The following is a 14,838-nucleotide window of genomic DNA, read 5'->3' on the forward strand; positions in this document are numbered from 1 at the left end:
CCTGGTGCCTTTGCGAGGCTGTCTGAGCGCTCCGCATTTGAAAGGAGGGAGACTGCGAGAGGCGCCTGTCGCTGGGCTGGGGAGGAGCGGACCAGGATCCGGAGATGAATGTTAGAGCAGGAAGGGCTCCTATATGGGCAGAGAGGTCCTGGAGCAATCCCACTTGAGGGGGGAAGAGATGAAAGAAAAAGGGAAGGACGAGGAGGATGGGATGACGGAGAAGGAAGTCTCAGGTGTTTGGCAGCGAGGATGTCACTGCGCATGTGTGGGAACGCGCGCACGCGTCGCAGTTGGCCGGGGCGCACACTGGGTCTAGGAGTTGGCAGAAAAGGGGTGGGGAGGGAGGAGGAGACTGCTTTTGCTCCGCCCATTGCCCCGCCCTCCTCAGTGCGTGGCGTGACGGTTTGCCCAGGCTCCCCCGGCCCTACCAGGGGCGAGAGCGCTCTTGGATCCCATGATGCATCGCGTGCCGCGTCTCCCGGAGCGGCGGCTTCCAGCTCAGCAGGTAGGGCTCCGGCCTCGGCCCTGCCCCTTCACCGCGGGCCTCTAGCTGAGGGGCCGAGCCCCACCCTTCCCTTCTCCGCGCCTCTACCTCGGCCCTGTCCGGGTGCCTTTAGGTCCTCCCTGTCATTTCCCGGGCCAATCTTCCTTGTGTGGCCCTCCAGGTGACGGGAGCCACCCTTCAGTCCGGCCCCCCCGCGTCCGCGGGCCTCAGCGTGCGAGCGGGGCGGGGGACAGGGATGGGGAATAAATGCGTGTGTAAGTAGCTCGTTGTTGCAGCTCGCGGTGCGAAGGCTCGGACTGCGGGTGGTAGAACACCTCACCGAGGGGTGGCTTTAACCCTGCCTCCGTTTACAGAGCCATTCAGTCTCGTCCGCACTGGTTCAATGACTGCTACTCGCCTGGCTCTGCACTCGGGTCTGGAGGGGAACCCTGCCCTCAGGGTGCTTCTCATCCAGTGAGGGAGGCTTCGTGCAAACCAGTATCTACGGAGCGAGCCGTGCGGGGGGTAGGAGATAATTAAAAGATCCAAAGCGCTAGAATTGAGAGGAATTATTAAACGCTTCCCACGGAAGGCGAGGTTTCAGCGGGTGCCGCATTGGGGGCCGGGGAGGCCTATTGGAGCAGAGGGGGGAGAGCCTTCCACGTGTGGGCCCTGCCACAGAAAGTACTTGCTGGACTTGCTGGAGACCATCGGGCCTTGGGGAATACAGTGTAGGGAGAATGGAAAGGTAGAAGGGAGCTAGGCATTGCTCCTGGAGGCCGGAGCAGCCACAGGGGTTGGGTTCAAAAGCAGGCTGGAGCCGGAGGTGTCGCATTGCGGGCCTAACCCATCCCCAAGCCAAGGTGCCAAGTTTGTAAGTGCAAGGCCAGGTGGAGAGGACTAAGTTCCAAAAGGAAAATTTTTGTGCAGCTTTACTTTATTAAAAGCATGACTCTAAAGCTATTAAAACTTAAAACAGCTCTAAGACATTTGGAACTGTTGGTGTTCCACTCCCCAACGTGAATCTGTAAAGCACTGGTATAGGCTGTGCTGGACTGAGACCCAAACACAAGCCCTGTCCTCAAGGAGCAGCAGGTGTTTAAAATTAGTATGAAGAAAACAAAATTAAATACAAAGTTAATCTTTGGAACAAAGTGAGAGGAAAGGCACTAGTCATAATAAAGGAACTTGAAACTAACTAAAGTTACTTTTTTCACTTCAGAAGGCTGAGTTAAGAAGGGAATGTGTTCTAGGCTTGCAAAAGCACCAAACATACATTATGATTTGTAACAGCCTTAGAGCAGGAGCATAATATTGCGCTAGCATTTTAATACTACCTTTTCAGATCTCCTTGGTGCCCCTTCCCCCCACTTTCCACCCTTTCCAGTTGATAACCTTGTCTCTCACTGAAAACATTGAGCCCATGCTTTGCGTTTTCTCTCTCCCCTTCCTATCTCACGGTACTGAGATGCCTTCTGACATTGTTTTCCTCCCCAGGCTTATCTCGCCTGAAGTGGCTCTTTTTTTTTCAAACACAAATTATTCCATCCCGTCTCATCTTCAAAGCAGATTGTCTTCTCTGTCATTCCCCCACTCTAACTTATTTTCAGTGTCTCCCTGTTAACTAGTTGCTTCTCCACTGCCTACAAACACACCCATGTCTCTCCCTCAAAAAATTCATTTAATCCATATATCCCTGCTGGATATTATTATTTATCCTTTTCCTTTTCTGGCTAAACTCATTGAGAAAGCTTTTTATAATTGATGCCTTCACTTTTCTCTCACATTTTTCTTAACTCATTGTTTAACTAAACCTTTTCTTTACAATGATCTCTTTAATTAATTTCTTCTTAATTCTTAACCTTCTTGTCCGCTCTGCAGATTATGATGCTATGAGTCATCTTCATATTCTCTTCTCTCTGTGTTTTCATGACACTATTCTCTTCTGTGTCTTCTCTTTGATCCTTCGTCTGCTTTTTTAATTCTTTATTTAAGTCATGCCAAGATATCAATGTAAGCATGAATGCCAAGGCTCGGTGCTAGCAACTTTTCCCCATCTTCATTGTTTTGCTACATTATAGTTGGCTAGCATCTCTCTACAAATGATTCTCAGATTTATCGGTCCAATCCCAATTTGTCCTGATCCATTTCTCATTTCCATCTGTTTATTGGGCATCTCAAAATGAATATTTTGTAGACATCTTAAGCTTACTGTGTCCAAAAATGAACGGAAGTTTCTCCCCAAACCCTCTCCTCTTAGTAGCATCTCTTTCTGCTTGAGAGTATAACCAGTTTTCAAGTCACTTTGGCTCACAACCCAGCTCTCATTCTTGACTCCTTTCTTTCATTCTTCATTCATATCTCCCCCTCCTGTTACTTCTGTCATCATAATATCTTTTTTATAATAGTTTTTTATTTTTCAAAATACATTCAAAGATAGTTTTCAACATTCATCCTTGCAAAGCCTTGCAAAACACATTTGTTTTCCATATTTTTCTTCTTCCCTTCCCACCCCACCTTCCCTAGACAGCTAGTAATCCAATATAGGTTAAACATGTGCAATCCTTTTAAACATATTTCCACATTTATCATGCTACGCAAGAAAAATCTGATCAAAAGAGCAAGCAAACAAACAACAACAAAGGTGAAAATAATATGTTGTGATCCACATTCAGTCCCCACAGTCCTCTCTCTGGATTCAGATGGCTCTCTTCATTACAAGTCTAATTGGAATTGACCTAAATCATCTCATTGTTGAAAAAAGCCAATTCTTTCAGAAATGATCATCTCATATTCTTGCTGTTGCTATATACATGTTCTTTTGGTTCTGCTCACTTCAGTTCATCTAAATCTCTCCAGGCCTTTCTGAAATCATCCTGCTGATCGTTTCTTATAGAACTATAATATTCCATTACATTCATACATTATAACTTATTCAGCCATCAGTTTCTTTGCCACTACAAAAAGGGCTGCTACAGACATTTTTGCACATGTGGGCCCTTTTCTCTTTTTCATGATCTCTTTGGGATACAAACCTGGTAGAAATACTGCTGGATCAAAGGGTATGCACAGTTTGATAGCCCTTTGGGCATAATTCCAACTTGCTCTTCAGAATGGTTGGATCATTTCACAACTCCACCACCAATGTATTAGTGTCCCAGTTTTCCCACATACCCTCCAACATTTGTCATTTATCTTTTCCTGTCATCTTAGCCAATATGAAAGGTGTGGAATAGTACCTTAGAATTGCCTTCATTTGCATTTCTCTGATCAGTAGTGATTTAGAGCATTTTTTTCATATGACTAGAAATGGCTTTAATTTCTTCACCTGAAAATTGTCCATATCCTTTGATCATTTATCAGTTGGAAATTGGTTCATACATACTTTCTTATGTGTACCATTCTATGGTACAGGTCCCTTTTACCTCATGCCTAGATTTGCAATAGCTTGTTAGTTGGCCTTCCTCCTTCCCTAAGTCTTTCTTCTTTACAGTCTCCTCCTCTACTCCACTGTCACATTGATCTTCCTAAAGTATTAAATCTGACCATATATCTTACTTTCTCCCTCCTTCCATTCATTCACTTTCAGGGGTTCCAAATTGCCTCTAGGATCAAATGCAAAATCTTCTTTTTCATTTATAAATAGCAGTCCTCCATGACCTGGCTTCTTTTTGCCTTTCTAATATGCTTACACTTTATAACCTACATATTCTCCAACATAGAGTCACTGACCTCCTTGCTGTTCCTTGAACATGATACTCCCATTTCTCTGCTCTGATCATTTTTATGGCTGCCTTCCTTGCCTGTAATTCTTTGCCTTATCATCCCCATCTCCTAATTTCCCTAGCTTTATTCAAGTCTTAGCTAAAATCCTCACTGCCGAAAGAAGCCTTTTCCCAGTCTCTATTAATGATATTGCCATTTCTCTGTTGACTATCTCCAATTTTTCTTCTGTCTTATAGGGAACATCCTTTACCTTTTATAGCTCCACTGCTTAGCATCATTTGTGGCATATTGCAGACACTTAAATAGATGCAAAACCTAATTGACAGAGCTCTTTGAGGGAAGATTGTAGAAGATTTTACAACTAAAATTGAGTCTCAGAAAGATTAAATGATTTTATTTATGTCATAGAGTCTTGTTGGCATGAGAGCAGGACTTAAACTCAAGCATTAAACTCAGGTGTTCTGCTACTCTTCACAATACCAGCCTCATTGCAGCATTTTACCTCTCCCTTTCTTAAAGAAAGGAATAAACCAGAGTAGGAAGCATTTGTAGACATACGTTGAGTGACATTATTCAGTGTGGGTTCTATGACTGATAGTCAAACCCAGGTTTACAGAGTATGTGTGATTGAATATGTGGGCATTGGAGAGATGATCATGTTCCTGAAGTTCAAGTTAAAGAAACTCAGTTTTGTTCTGGGAAAAAATGTCTCACATATTATGTAAGATACCGAGAGTAGGATCTGATGTGTTGTGGATTTCCTCTGGTATGTTTTTAGAATGCAATCTTTTAAGATGAGGATTTTGCCTGTTCTAATTTTGGTGATTTCTACTCTGATTCTGTGAAACCTCTGGAGACTCAGTCTTAAGTACCAGTAAATGAGATTTTTAGATAAGTCACAAGGGAATGGTTGAATAAACCTGCTGATGGCCAATATTTTTTGTTTTCTATACCTTTGAAGTCGGGCACAGGCCTTTTTATACCACTTTTTTTAGGAATAGAAAATTTAAAATTGAAGCAATGGGGAACTCTTCTCTATTGCTTATGTACTATAGTATTTGCCTATGACATAATACTTTGGAGTTTACAAAAATAGTTTGCATTCATTATCTAAATAATTCTCCCTCATTTTTCCACAACCACCGCCCCCAACCTATGAGTTAGATATTACAGGTATTATCTACATTTTACAAAGAAAGGTGGGGCTAAAAAGTTAAAAGATTTGACAGTAGTCACATACTAGTTTTTGAGATGGTATTTCCTTCCCTCAGAAAACAACAAAGGAAGCTACTAAGTCATACCAGAACCATATGGCTCTAGTGCTTGCTAAAGGAGAAATTTTGAGGGAATGGAGTGCTGAATATATAGGCAGAAAGTTATTATGTCTGTTGAATTGGCTGCTCCAATAGAACTCTTTAATTGTCACATTTAATTCTAGAGGCATAACAGCAAAAATAAAATAAAAAAATCCTTTCAGGATAGTAACCTTGTCTCTCCAGACGTTTTGAGAAGAAAATCAGTGTTGTTGTTTTTTAATCTTTTCATGCCCTCCATTTTGTTTTAAGTTAAATTGCTGACAGAGAAAAGGTGACCTAAAATCTAATTTTGCTACTGACTTCTCTATAAACATTGGGTTCACTATTTTAATAAAAAATAAATAACATGGAAATTTCAAATAAATGGAAAAAGATAACATGGTGGTGGCAAACTAGAACTTAGATTTTTTTTTTAGAATAAAATATATATACAATGGGAAACTGCAGGTGAATTCAGTATATTCTTGAACCTCAGGTAATTCAGTCATGAATAACTGGTTAACCCTCATGAGATTTGGTGTCTTCCAACTTTTGTGGGAGAGTCTTAAACTTAGTTATGATCCTGATTTTTTTTTGAAATACTCTAGGAATTAGAGTGCTTTCCTACAGTCTTGTGAGGTGGATTTAAATAGAAGTAATTGGAACTTAGAAAGGTAAAATAATGTGTCCCTTTGGTACACGGCACATGGCTAATCAGTGTTATGCCCAGGCTTCAAATACATGTTTTTTACTTAAAATTTGTCACCTTTATTGACTGGATCTTGCAAGGTACTTTAAGATTAATTCAGCCTTTTAAATATTTAGAAAAAAATCTACCAGTCTGGCAGAAATTTCTCCAAATTACTACTTTACATGAATAAAACTATCCATTTTTATTTACATAAGAGCTGATATATGTTTTTATTGACTTTTGATAACCTGAAAAGGATAATAATTAAAACATGTCATTATCTTTCCTCCAAAGCCCTCTCCTCTTAGAATACCACTATTATTCTAGCCACTGAAGTTAAATGTTTAAGCTTATCCTTGAGATCTCATTCTCTCTCACCACCTCACATCCAATCTGTTCCCACGTCTTATCAATTTTAACTTTATTACATATGTTCCATTTGTTTTCTCATTTCCACTCATAATCACTGTGATGTTTCATGTTCTTGTTTCCTGTCTCTTAGAATATTGCAATACATCTTAATGATTTTCCAAACTTCTAGTCTTTTCTTTTTCCCCTCCGTAAAATTGCTAAACTGATGATAATCCTAAAACACCAGGCTGACCATGGCATTTTCCTAATCAAGACATTCCAGTGGCTTCTTTCTGGATAAAATACAAATTTCTCTGAATTTTAAAGTTACTTACAATTTGATGTAGTTTATCTTTCTGGAATTATTGCATCTTACTTTTTTCTTCATGTTCTTTGCATTTCACTCAGTAGATCTTGCTTGTTGCTCTTTCATGTACAACAGGACTTCTTAAACTTTTGTCATTCACAGCTTCTATTCACCTGAGAAATTTTTATGTAACCTGTATACATATATGGCTATATAAAATAGGTATGCAAATCAAACATTTACTGATAATAAATAATAAATTTATTTTAAAACAATTTTTGGTGTGTGTGTATTATATATATATATGTATATACATATATATACATATATGTATGTGTGTGTATAATTTTGCTATTTATTAAAAATGAAAGCAAATTTGCATACTAATGAGATGGCTATGCATGTTTATTTTTCCATAAAGAATTGAATCTTGGTGGATTATTTGATGCCTTTTATTATTGCCAAATTTTTCACGACCCCCCACATTCAATTAATGAGGGGATTTAAATCTGCAGTTTAAGAAGCTACATTTCATTTCATCTTCTGTTTGCCTTTCCTGGCACAGGTTTTCCCTCATTTCAGAAATGTACTTATTTCTTATGTCTGCCTAATAGAATACCTAGCTTCCTTGAAAGCCTTAGCATGTGTCTTTTCCTATAGGAAGTATGTTCTGAATTCTCTAGTTTTAAACATTCTTCCTTTGGAAATTATTGTGTATATTTTATATTTCTCATCTGTGTCATAGTGTGTGTTCATTCCATCTTATTCTCCCAATTCCTCTTCAGGAATGGTTTCATTTTTGTCTTTAGCATTCCTGATACCTACCTAGTACAGTATCTGGCACATTCAGAGATTTTTAAATAAATGATTGATGAATGAATAGATAAATGCTTAATTTTAGACTATGGGTCTTGTTTGATCATGTAATTTTTATAAAATGTGTGCAAAGTGAAAATGGTATAGAAATGATTATTATCATTTATTTGGTAGAAAAAAATTTCAAAGTAATAATACAAATGCTTCTTTGACTTTTGCTCTGATTTTTTTTCTTTTTTAGGTCTTTTCTGTTTGTTGAAATGTCTATGATTTTATCTGCTTCAGTAGTTCGAGTACGAGATGGATTACCTCTTTCTGCTTCTACTGATTATGAACAAAGCATGGGAGTGCAGGAGTGCAGAAAGTATTTTAAATCACTCTCGAAGAAACTTGGTCAGCTTCCTGATAGATGTACACTGAAAACTGGACAATATAATATTAAGTAAGACTTCTGCTTTGCACATTAAAGTATTTATCCAATTGTCCTTTTAATGAAATTTAAGTAGTTCTGACACAGATTTGTGTCTTAATACATTCTCAAATGGATCCATGATCTCATCAATTTGAATGTTTGCTCTAATGATGTTGATTGCAAACCATCTGTGCTCTTGCCCATGTTCTGTAATAAATTCATAATAGGAGAGGTCTATTCAGTGTATTGAAAGCCTTCCTCAGAAGGCTTTTCTCCTGGAATTTCAAATATCTGATAATATTAAGAAAGTTCAGGATTATTCATATCAACAGCCATCTGATCCCAAGACAACTACAATAAATTTAGAAATTGTATTGTTTTTTGGACTCTTTCTTACTGTTCCTAATTTACATTTGTTTTTTAAGAGATTTAATTTTATTAAATTACACATTTTCCTTGCTATTAGTGAATAAATCAAGTATTTATTGGGGGAAAAAATATTTATTGAGCATTTTACTATATGTCCAGCATTGTGCTCAGAGCTTGGGGAAGGTGTGTTGTCCAGAGAAGTCTGCTATTTGTTGACAAGAAGCACGTAATGGAATAATGAGAGAAAACAACAGTGAATAAAATCAGGTTATAAATTATGATGATTCAAACTCTGCAGTTCAGCGCACCAAATTTATATTTAACACCACTTGTGCAGAGCATTATATTGAATGCTGTCTATTACTATAGGGAAAAATTAAGGAAAGATTAAGGAAAAGATTAAGAGGTAGTTAAAATTAGATTGCTGATTTGTTTGCTACAGTTTGATTTGTTATATGTAATTTTTTTAGGGGAAATAATGTAAATAAAGTGGGAAAATATATACTGCATTTGCTTGCATGTATCTCATCCATATACTGATGAAATTATTGAGGAACCAAAAAATCATAAGGCTTCATTAAAGAGATGGAAGTGTTTTGTATGAAAGGGTTTTGATCTGGATTTAGATAGATAAGGGCAGGTCCTTTGATGTGGCAGCTGCAGGTGAGTTAACTACCTTTTTCCTGCTTAAAGTGTTCTAACACTGGTATATACTTTTGAGGAAGTTTTTCCAATTGAAGTAGAGAAGACCTTTGGAGAATGAGAAGTAAAGAGAGTAGATTGGGGCTAGACTGTAGAAGAACTTTGAAAGTCAGACTGCAGAGTTTGTACTTGATATAATAGGCTGCTGTTATAGTTTCTTAAGCAGAAAAATGACAATGAACACAATGTATTAGGAAAATTAATTTAGCAGCAGTATCTAGGAGGGATTGAAGGTAGGAGAAAGAAAATTGAAGTGAGGAACCTTACCTACCTGGAAGCTGTTACTATGCCCTAATACATAAGCCCAAATGGTTGTAGTACTGGCATTGTTAATGACTATTTTCCCATTTTTGGTTTGAAAAATATGGTTATTGTTGCAATGGGATAAAAGAGAGGGAAAAAGCAATTATGATTCTTAAGTTTCTGGACTGGATGACTGGAAGGAAGAAAAACGGTATTATTGGCAGAAATGGAGTTGGGGAGGAGACCTACTTGGAAAGAAAGATAAATTCATTTATAAGCATGAGTTTTGAATAGGATTATGAGATAGTAGAATGAATATTTATAAAAAGTGGATTCTACGAGTCTCCTAAGTTTGAAATGGTGGAAGATATTCAAGTGGAGATAACTGTAGAAATAATGGAATTGAAATACATGATTCAAGGCTAGAAATAGCTTCTGAATAATCTCTGAAATTAAGTTGTGGTTGCTATCACAAGAGTGTCTTGAGTTCAGCTAAGAGTAGAAAGCAAGGCATAGAACAAGCTTTTGGTGACACTAATAGTTTTAAGATACTGTGATCCAGAATACTTAATAATAGGATATTAAAGTTTTCTGAGGGTAGGAAATGTAGTTGACAATCATTCTAAAAGAGTGTCATTCTCATTCTTTCTCTCTCTCTCTCTCTCTCTCTCTCTCTCTCTCTCTCTCTCTCTCTCTCTCTCTCTCTCTCTCAGAAAGTACAACACTGGTTTGGTTTTTTTTCTTGAGTTCAGGACTTGAAGTTTTTTGGGTTACAGGATTGCTATCAATTTTTGTTACATAAAGCTATAGCTGTACATAGAAAGGGAACTGGAGTGAATATATATTGACTTCTAGGTCAAAGTCTGGGACAGCATATTACTTTACTTTATGCAAAGTTTGAAAGTTGTGCTGTCTTCTTCCATAAATGCAATTTGACATACCAAAAAAAAAAAAAAAAACATTCTAGAGTAAAAATTTCTGGCATTAAAAATTCTGTGAAACTATGAAAAATTAATATCAAAAGGTGTTCTCTGTTGTGTCCTGTGTATTGGATCCTAGGCAGCTACATGCTTTGCCTGCTTGTAATTCCAGCTTTCCCAGAACTAACTTTGTAAGTTGCTTTAATTTTTTGTTTGTTGGTATGTTTTAAAATAAATTCCTCGTAAAGGATCGTGTTTGTGTGCTATTTGATTCTTTCTGTTAAAAAATGGAATGCAACCTTTAAAAGATTAAAATACAAAAATATAACTCATTGAGAGTTTTAATTGGGTTCTGGTTAATTGGTATTTTGCTGTATATGAAAAACTTACTCTTAACACATTGATCCCCTAATATATATAGATATATATAATATACATCAGGGGTTCTCAAACTACGGCCCGCTGAGGACATTTATGCAGCCTCTGGGTTATGGCAAATGGGCTGAGAAGCGGAGACAGAGTGTGAGGTTTTGTTTTTACTATAGTCCGGCCCTCAAACAGTCTGAGGGACAGTGAACTGGCCCCCTATTTTAAAAGTTTGAGGACCACTGATATGCATATTAACATATACATATATACATTATATATATTTAATTTATATTATTTGAACTATTAGTTATTAAATTAAAAAACCCTCTGCTAATGTTGTAGGTAGAGTCCATAAAACTTTGTTTGCTAAAATTAGTTGCCTTGAAAATCCTGACCATTCTAATCTTTCCCCTAAAGTAAACGAGTTTACAGTTTTATTGATTTTCTTAATAATGAACTATCATTGGGAGCACAATTGTCACTGACTCTTAGGAGAATTTTGTCTTTATTTGAAAGGTGAGTTCAAATCTTAAAACTATACTATGAAACCCTTCTAACCAGTTCTCTCTCTCCTCTGAATTACAGTAGAAATAATTATGTGTACATTTACATTGTTCACTTTGTATCGTTTTTTGTATATTCTTTCTATTCTACATTTTTGTAACAATTATTTCAGTTTAAAGGATGCTTATAATGTAGAAAGAAGTGCATCTGTTACCTAACATTTTCACTGTACAACAATGTAATTGTCAATTACTTGCTGTAAGACCTTCAGCAAATAAGCTATTATATTATTCAGTTTGTTAATTTTTTAAATAGTGATACTGCTCATAAAAATGATATGATTGATATCTTTGTAATATTTTCTGTAGAACTTGAAATGTTTGTGGAAACTTCTTTGAAATTGCAATTTTAACTTTATATAATGACATTTATAAATGACAAATGTATCATATGAAAATTAATTACTCAATTTTATGAAAATTTAGAAAACTGCAATTAGTCTCTGCCTCTTTTTGTCCCAGTTAGTAGCAGCAAGTACTTTTTTGTTTGGATTATGATGATTCAATAGTAATATATCTGGGTAATTATTATTTATAACTTATTGTTTATTATAATTTGTGAAGCATAAATGTATAGTTGAACCCAGAATTTTAAAAGTGTCGCTAAAACATAATAGCATTTGAAATTTTGTAACTAAAATCATAAAGCCTGTTAATTTTATTGGAGCAGCTACTTTTCTTTTAAAGAATACTGCTGAATTCTAGGGGCAGTGTGAGAGAAGGGTCCAAATGTGCCTTTCTCCTCCTTGCTAAGAGATCAAATGAGAAATCATTCCTCACTTTATTTTATTTTATTTTTTTGCCTTGAGGACTTTGGGCAAACGCACTTGTGAGTATTCATGTTAAAAACATAAATATAAAAAAAAAATATATATATATATATATATATATATATTTTTTTTTTTTTTCTGGACACTGCCAGTTCATCTAAATTAATAAGTTCTCTTTTAAAATATAGTACCACCCTCAACCCTCATTAAGCCACTTGCTTGTTTCACACTTGAGGTTGATTATTATATTAGCAAGACTAAATTGTCCCTTAGATAAAATGTGAAAGCTCTGACAAACTTATTTCCTTAGATTCCAATTAATTTGAAAGCCCCTAATGGCAGTAGGCCTCTTTAGCTTTGCTTTTTTGCAGTAGTACTGTTTATACTCACTTTTGCCAGCTTAGTCTTTTGAATGTACTGCTCATGAATTTTTAAATTTCATTTATACAGTCTTGTATTACTCCCATCTCTGACTATAAGAGAAGAGTTATTGAGTTTATTTGGTAGACAGGGGAACTTTTCCACCTGGATTCTACTACCCTTCATTTTCTGGGAAAGAGAAGTAGTTAATCATGAAGGAGATAATGAAATCTATCCCTTCTCTAACTTTGCTTAGTTATTGGGATTTTTCCAGAAATGATCTGAGCCAGCTTTCTTGACCTGCTTTGCTCATTTGATTCAGTTCAGCAAATGTTTTTTAGGTATCTACTTTGTTAAGGAAGACATTGTTCTGGGGATAAAAATAAAATGGAAGGAGAAATAATCCCTCTTTCTCTCTGGGAGCTTACATTCAGGAAATGAAGATAATAGGGGAAAGAATCTAAGAAGATACCTTCTTGGTGGGACAAGTCTGATTGGGACACAGTTGAGGCCGATAGTGAGGGAGGATGTTCAGTTCTGGAGCTTTGGTCACATTCTGTAAAGAATTCCTCTTTCATTTTGGCTTTGTTCATGGTGTTGTCTGCTGGTTGTGTTGTCCACCAAAGGTAGTGAACCAGTTTGAGCATACACTGTCAGTTATGCAAACTATGCCAAGTAGTTAATTGAGCAATTAATCCATGTAAATTATATTGTACTGCAGCTGGACGATACTTTGAACCTGGAATTGAATAGGAAAAAGAGAAACAGCTTGATTGTTTTTCAGAAACTAGTTTTCAGGGATTCCAGAAAGCTTGACACAACTGATTAAAATAAATCTCAATGCCCTAGTGGTGTTATATGGTTGTGAATCCTAGAACTTAACAATCTCAGAAGATGAAACTATCTATCCAAAGAGCAATGAACAAATAGTAGACATCAGTAGAGCTATATTTAAGGAAGAACATAGCCCCAGAACTGTACAGAATGGGAAATTCATGTACAAATCACTAAATACTAGTAGAATTGTAGATACTAGTAGTAACTACTGCTAGCACAGCTAGTTCTTACAGTAATGAGCTCATGATTCTATTGAATTTTGAGTTAAGTAGACTTTATGAATTAACCTAGGAAGTAAACATTTATAACATTATTTCTATTGAAAAATAAACTAAAAAATAAAGTGTGAACCTTAAATTTAAGGGACTTGAACAAGTTCACAAAGGTGACCTTAGGTAGGATCAGAATTCAAAGTTATCCCTGCTGCCTTGAAATCCAGTCCTTTTTTCTCTGTATCATAAAATCAGGAGATGATCCAGGTGTGTAGTGGTATCTCAGAGTTGTCTTAATTTGCATTTCTCTGATCAGTAGTGATTTGGAACACTCTTTCATATGAATGGAAATAGTTTCAATTTCATCATCTGAGAATTGTCTGTTCATATCCTTTGACCATTTATCAATTGGAGAATGGTTTGATTTCTTATAAATTAGGGTCAGTTCTCTATATATTTTGGAAATGAGACCTTTGTCAGAACCTTTACTTTTAAAAATATTTTCCCAATTTGTTACTTCCCTTCTAATCTTGTTTGCATTAGTATTGTTTGTACAGAAACTTTTTAGTTTGATGTAATAAAAATCTTCTATTTTGTGATCAATAATGATCTCTAGTTCTTCTCTGGTCATAAATTCCTTCCTCCTCCACAGGTCTGAGAGGTAGACTATTTTCTGTTTCTCTAATCTATTTATTATCTCACTCTTTATGCCTAAATCATGGACCCATTTTGATCTTATCTTGGTAGATGGTGTTAAGTGTGGATCCATATCTAATTTCTGCCATACTAATTTCCATCACTGGTATAATTTAAGATGGGATAGATATAATTAGAGTATTGATCTTGGCAAGAAGAGTCTTATTTCCTTGGAGACTGGTACAGAGGTAAAGAGCATAGGTAAAGAAATGGGGAGTCCAAGGTAAGGAGGAGGAAGAGGGAAAAATGAGTGAACTTAGGACAACAAACAACTTTGATTTTTCTCAATTTTAAAGTAAGATTCAAGGTTATCTGCTGAGAGACTAGGAGAGTATAGAGAGCTAAGTTTGAAATGGTCACTTCAGTTAGGATAACAGTCACTTCAAATAATTTTGGAAGAGTACAAGGATGTTGCATAGCAGGGAGAATACAAGTGAGATTAAGATGATTTTGTAGTGAATCTAAGAAACATGGTTGTGTGGTTTATTCTAATTGACATTCAGCAGTGGAGAAAAAAAGGCAATTGGTGAGGGATTTCTACCCAATCTATTTACTAGAGCTGAGTATTAAAAAATAATATGTATGACTCCAAGGGTGGAGGATATTATAGTTTTGAACTGATAAAGTGCAGAATTGACTGCTAAGAGAGAAATGTGAGACCATTTATTGGAAGAAGAGAGAATAAAAAGACAAGAGGTCTTGGGGAAAATGAGTT

General features: G+C 36.5%; 1 protein-coding gene across 3 annotated transcripts in view; it reads left to right on the top strand.

Annotated features, from left to right (window-relative positions):
* Positions 1 to 364: 364 nt before the first annotated feature.
* The window catches only part of SEC22A (SEC22 homolog A, vesicle trafficking protein), a 73,272-nt gene continuing 58,798 nt past the window's right edge, over positions 365 to 14,838 (top strand). Inside the window, exons 1-2 of one of the 3 annotated variants that reach the window (XM_074301407.1) lie at positions 365 to 505; positions 7,912 to 8,112. In XM_074301407.1, the coding sequence (XP_074157508.1) occupies positions 7,931 to 8,112 (182 nt within the window). In that variant the 5' untranslated portion in view covers positions 365 to 505; positions 7,912 to 7,930. Of the gene's footprint in view, positions 506 to 621; positions 760 to 7,911; positions 8,113 to 14,838 lie in introns of those variants that run through there. The other 2 variants (XM_074301408.1, XR_012488086.1) reach the window with 2 other exon arrangements.

The sequence above is a fragment of the Sminthopsis crassicaudata genome, chromosome 3 (genome assembly GCF_048593235.1).
Source record: "Sminthopsis crassicaudata isolate SCR6 chromosome 3, ASM4859323v1, whole genome shotgun sequence".
Classification (NCBI taxonomy): Eukaryota; Metazoa; Chordata; class Mammalia; order Dasyuromorphia; family Dasyuridae; genus Sminthopsis; species Sminthopsis crassicaudata.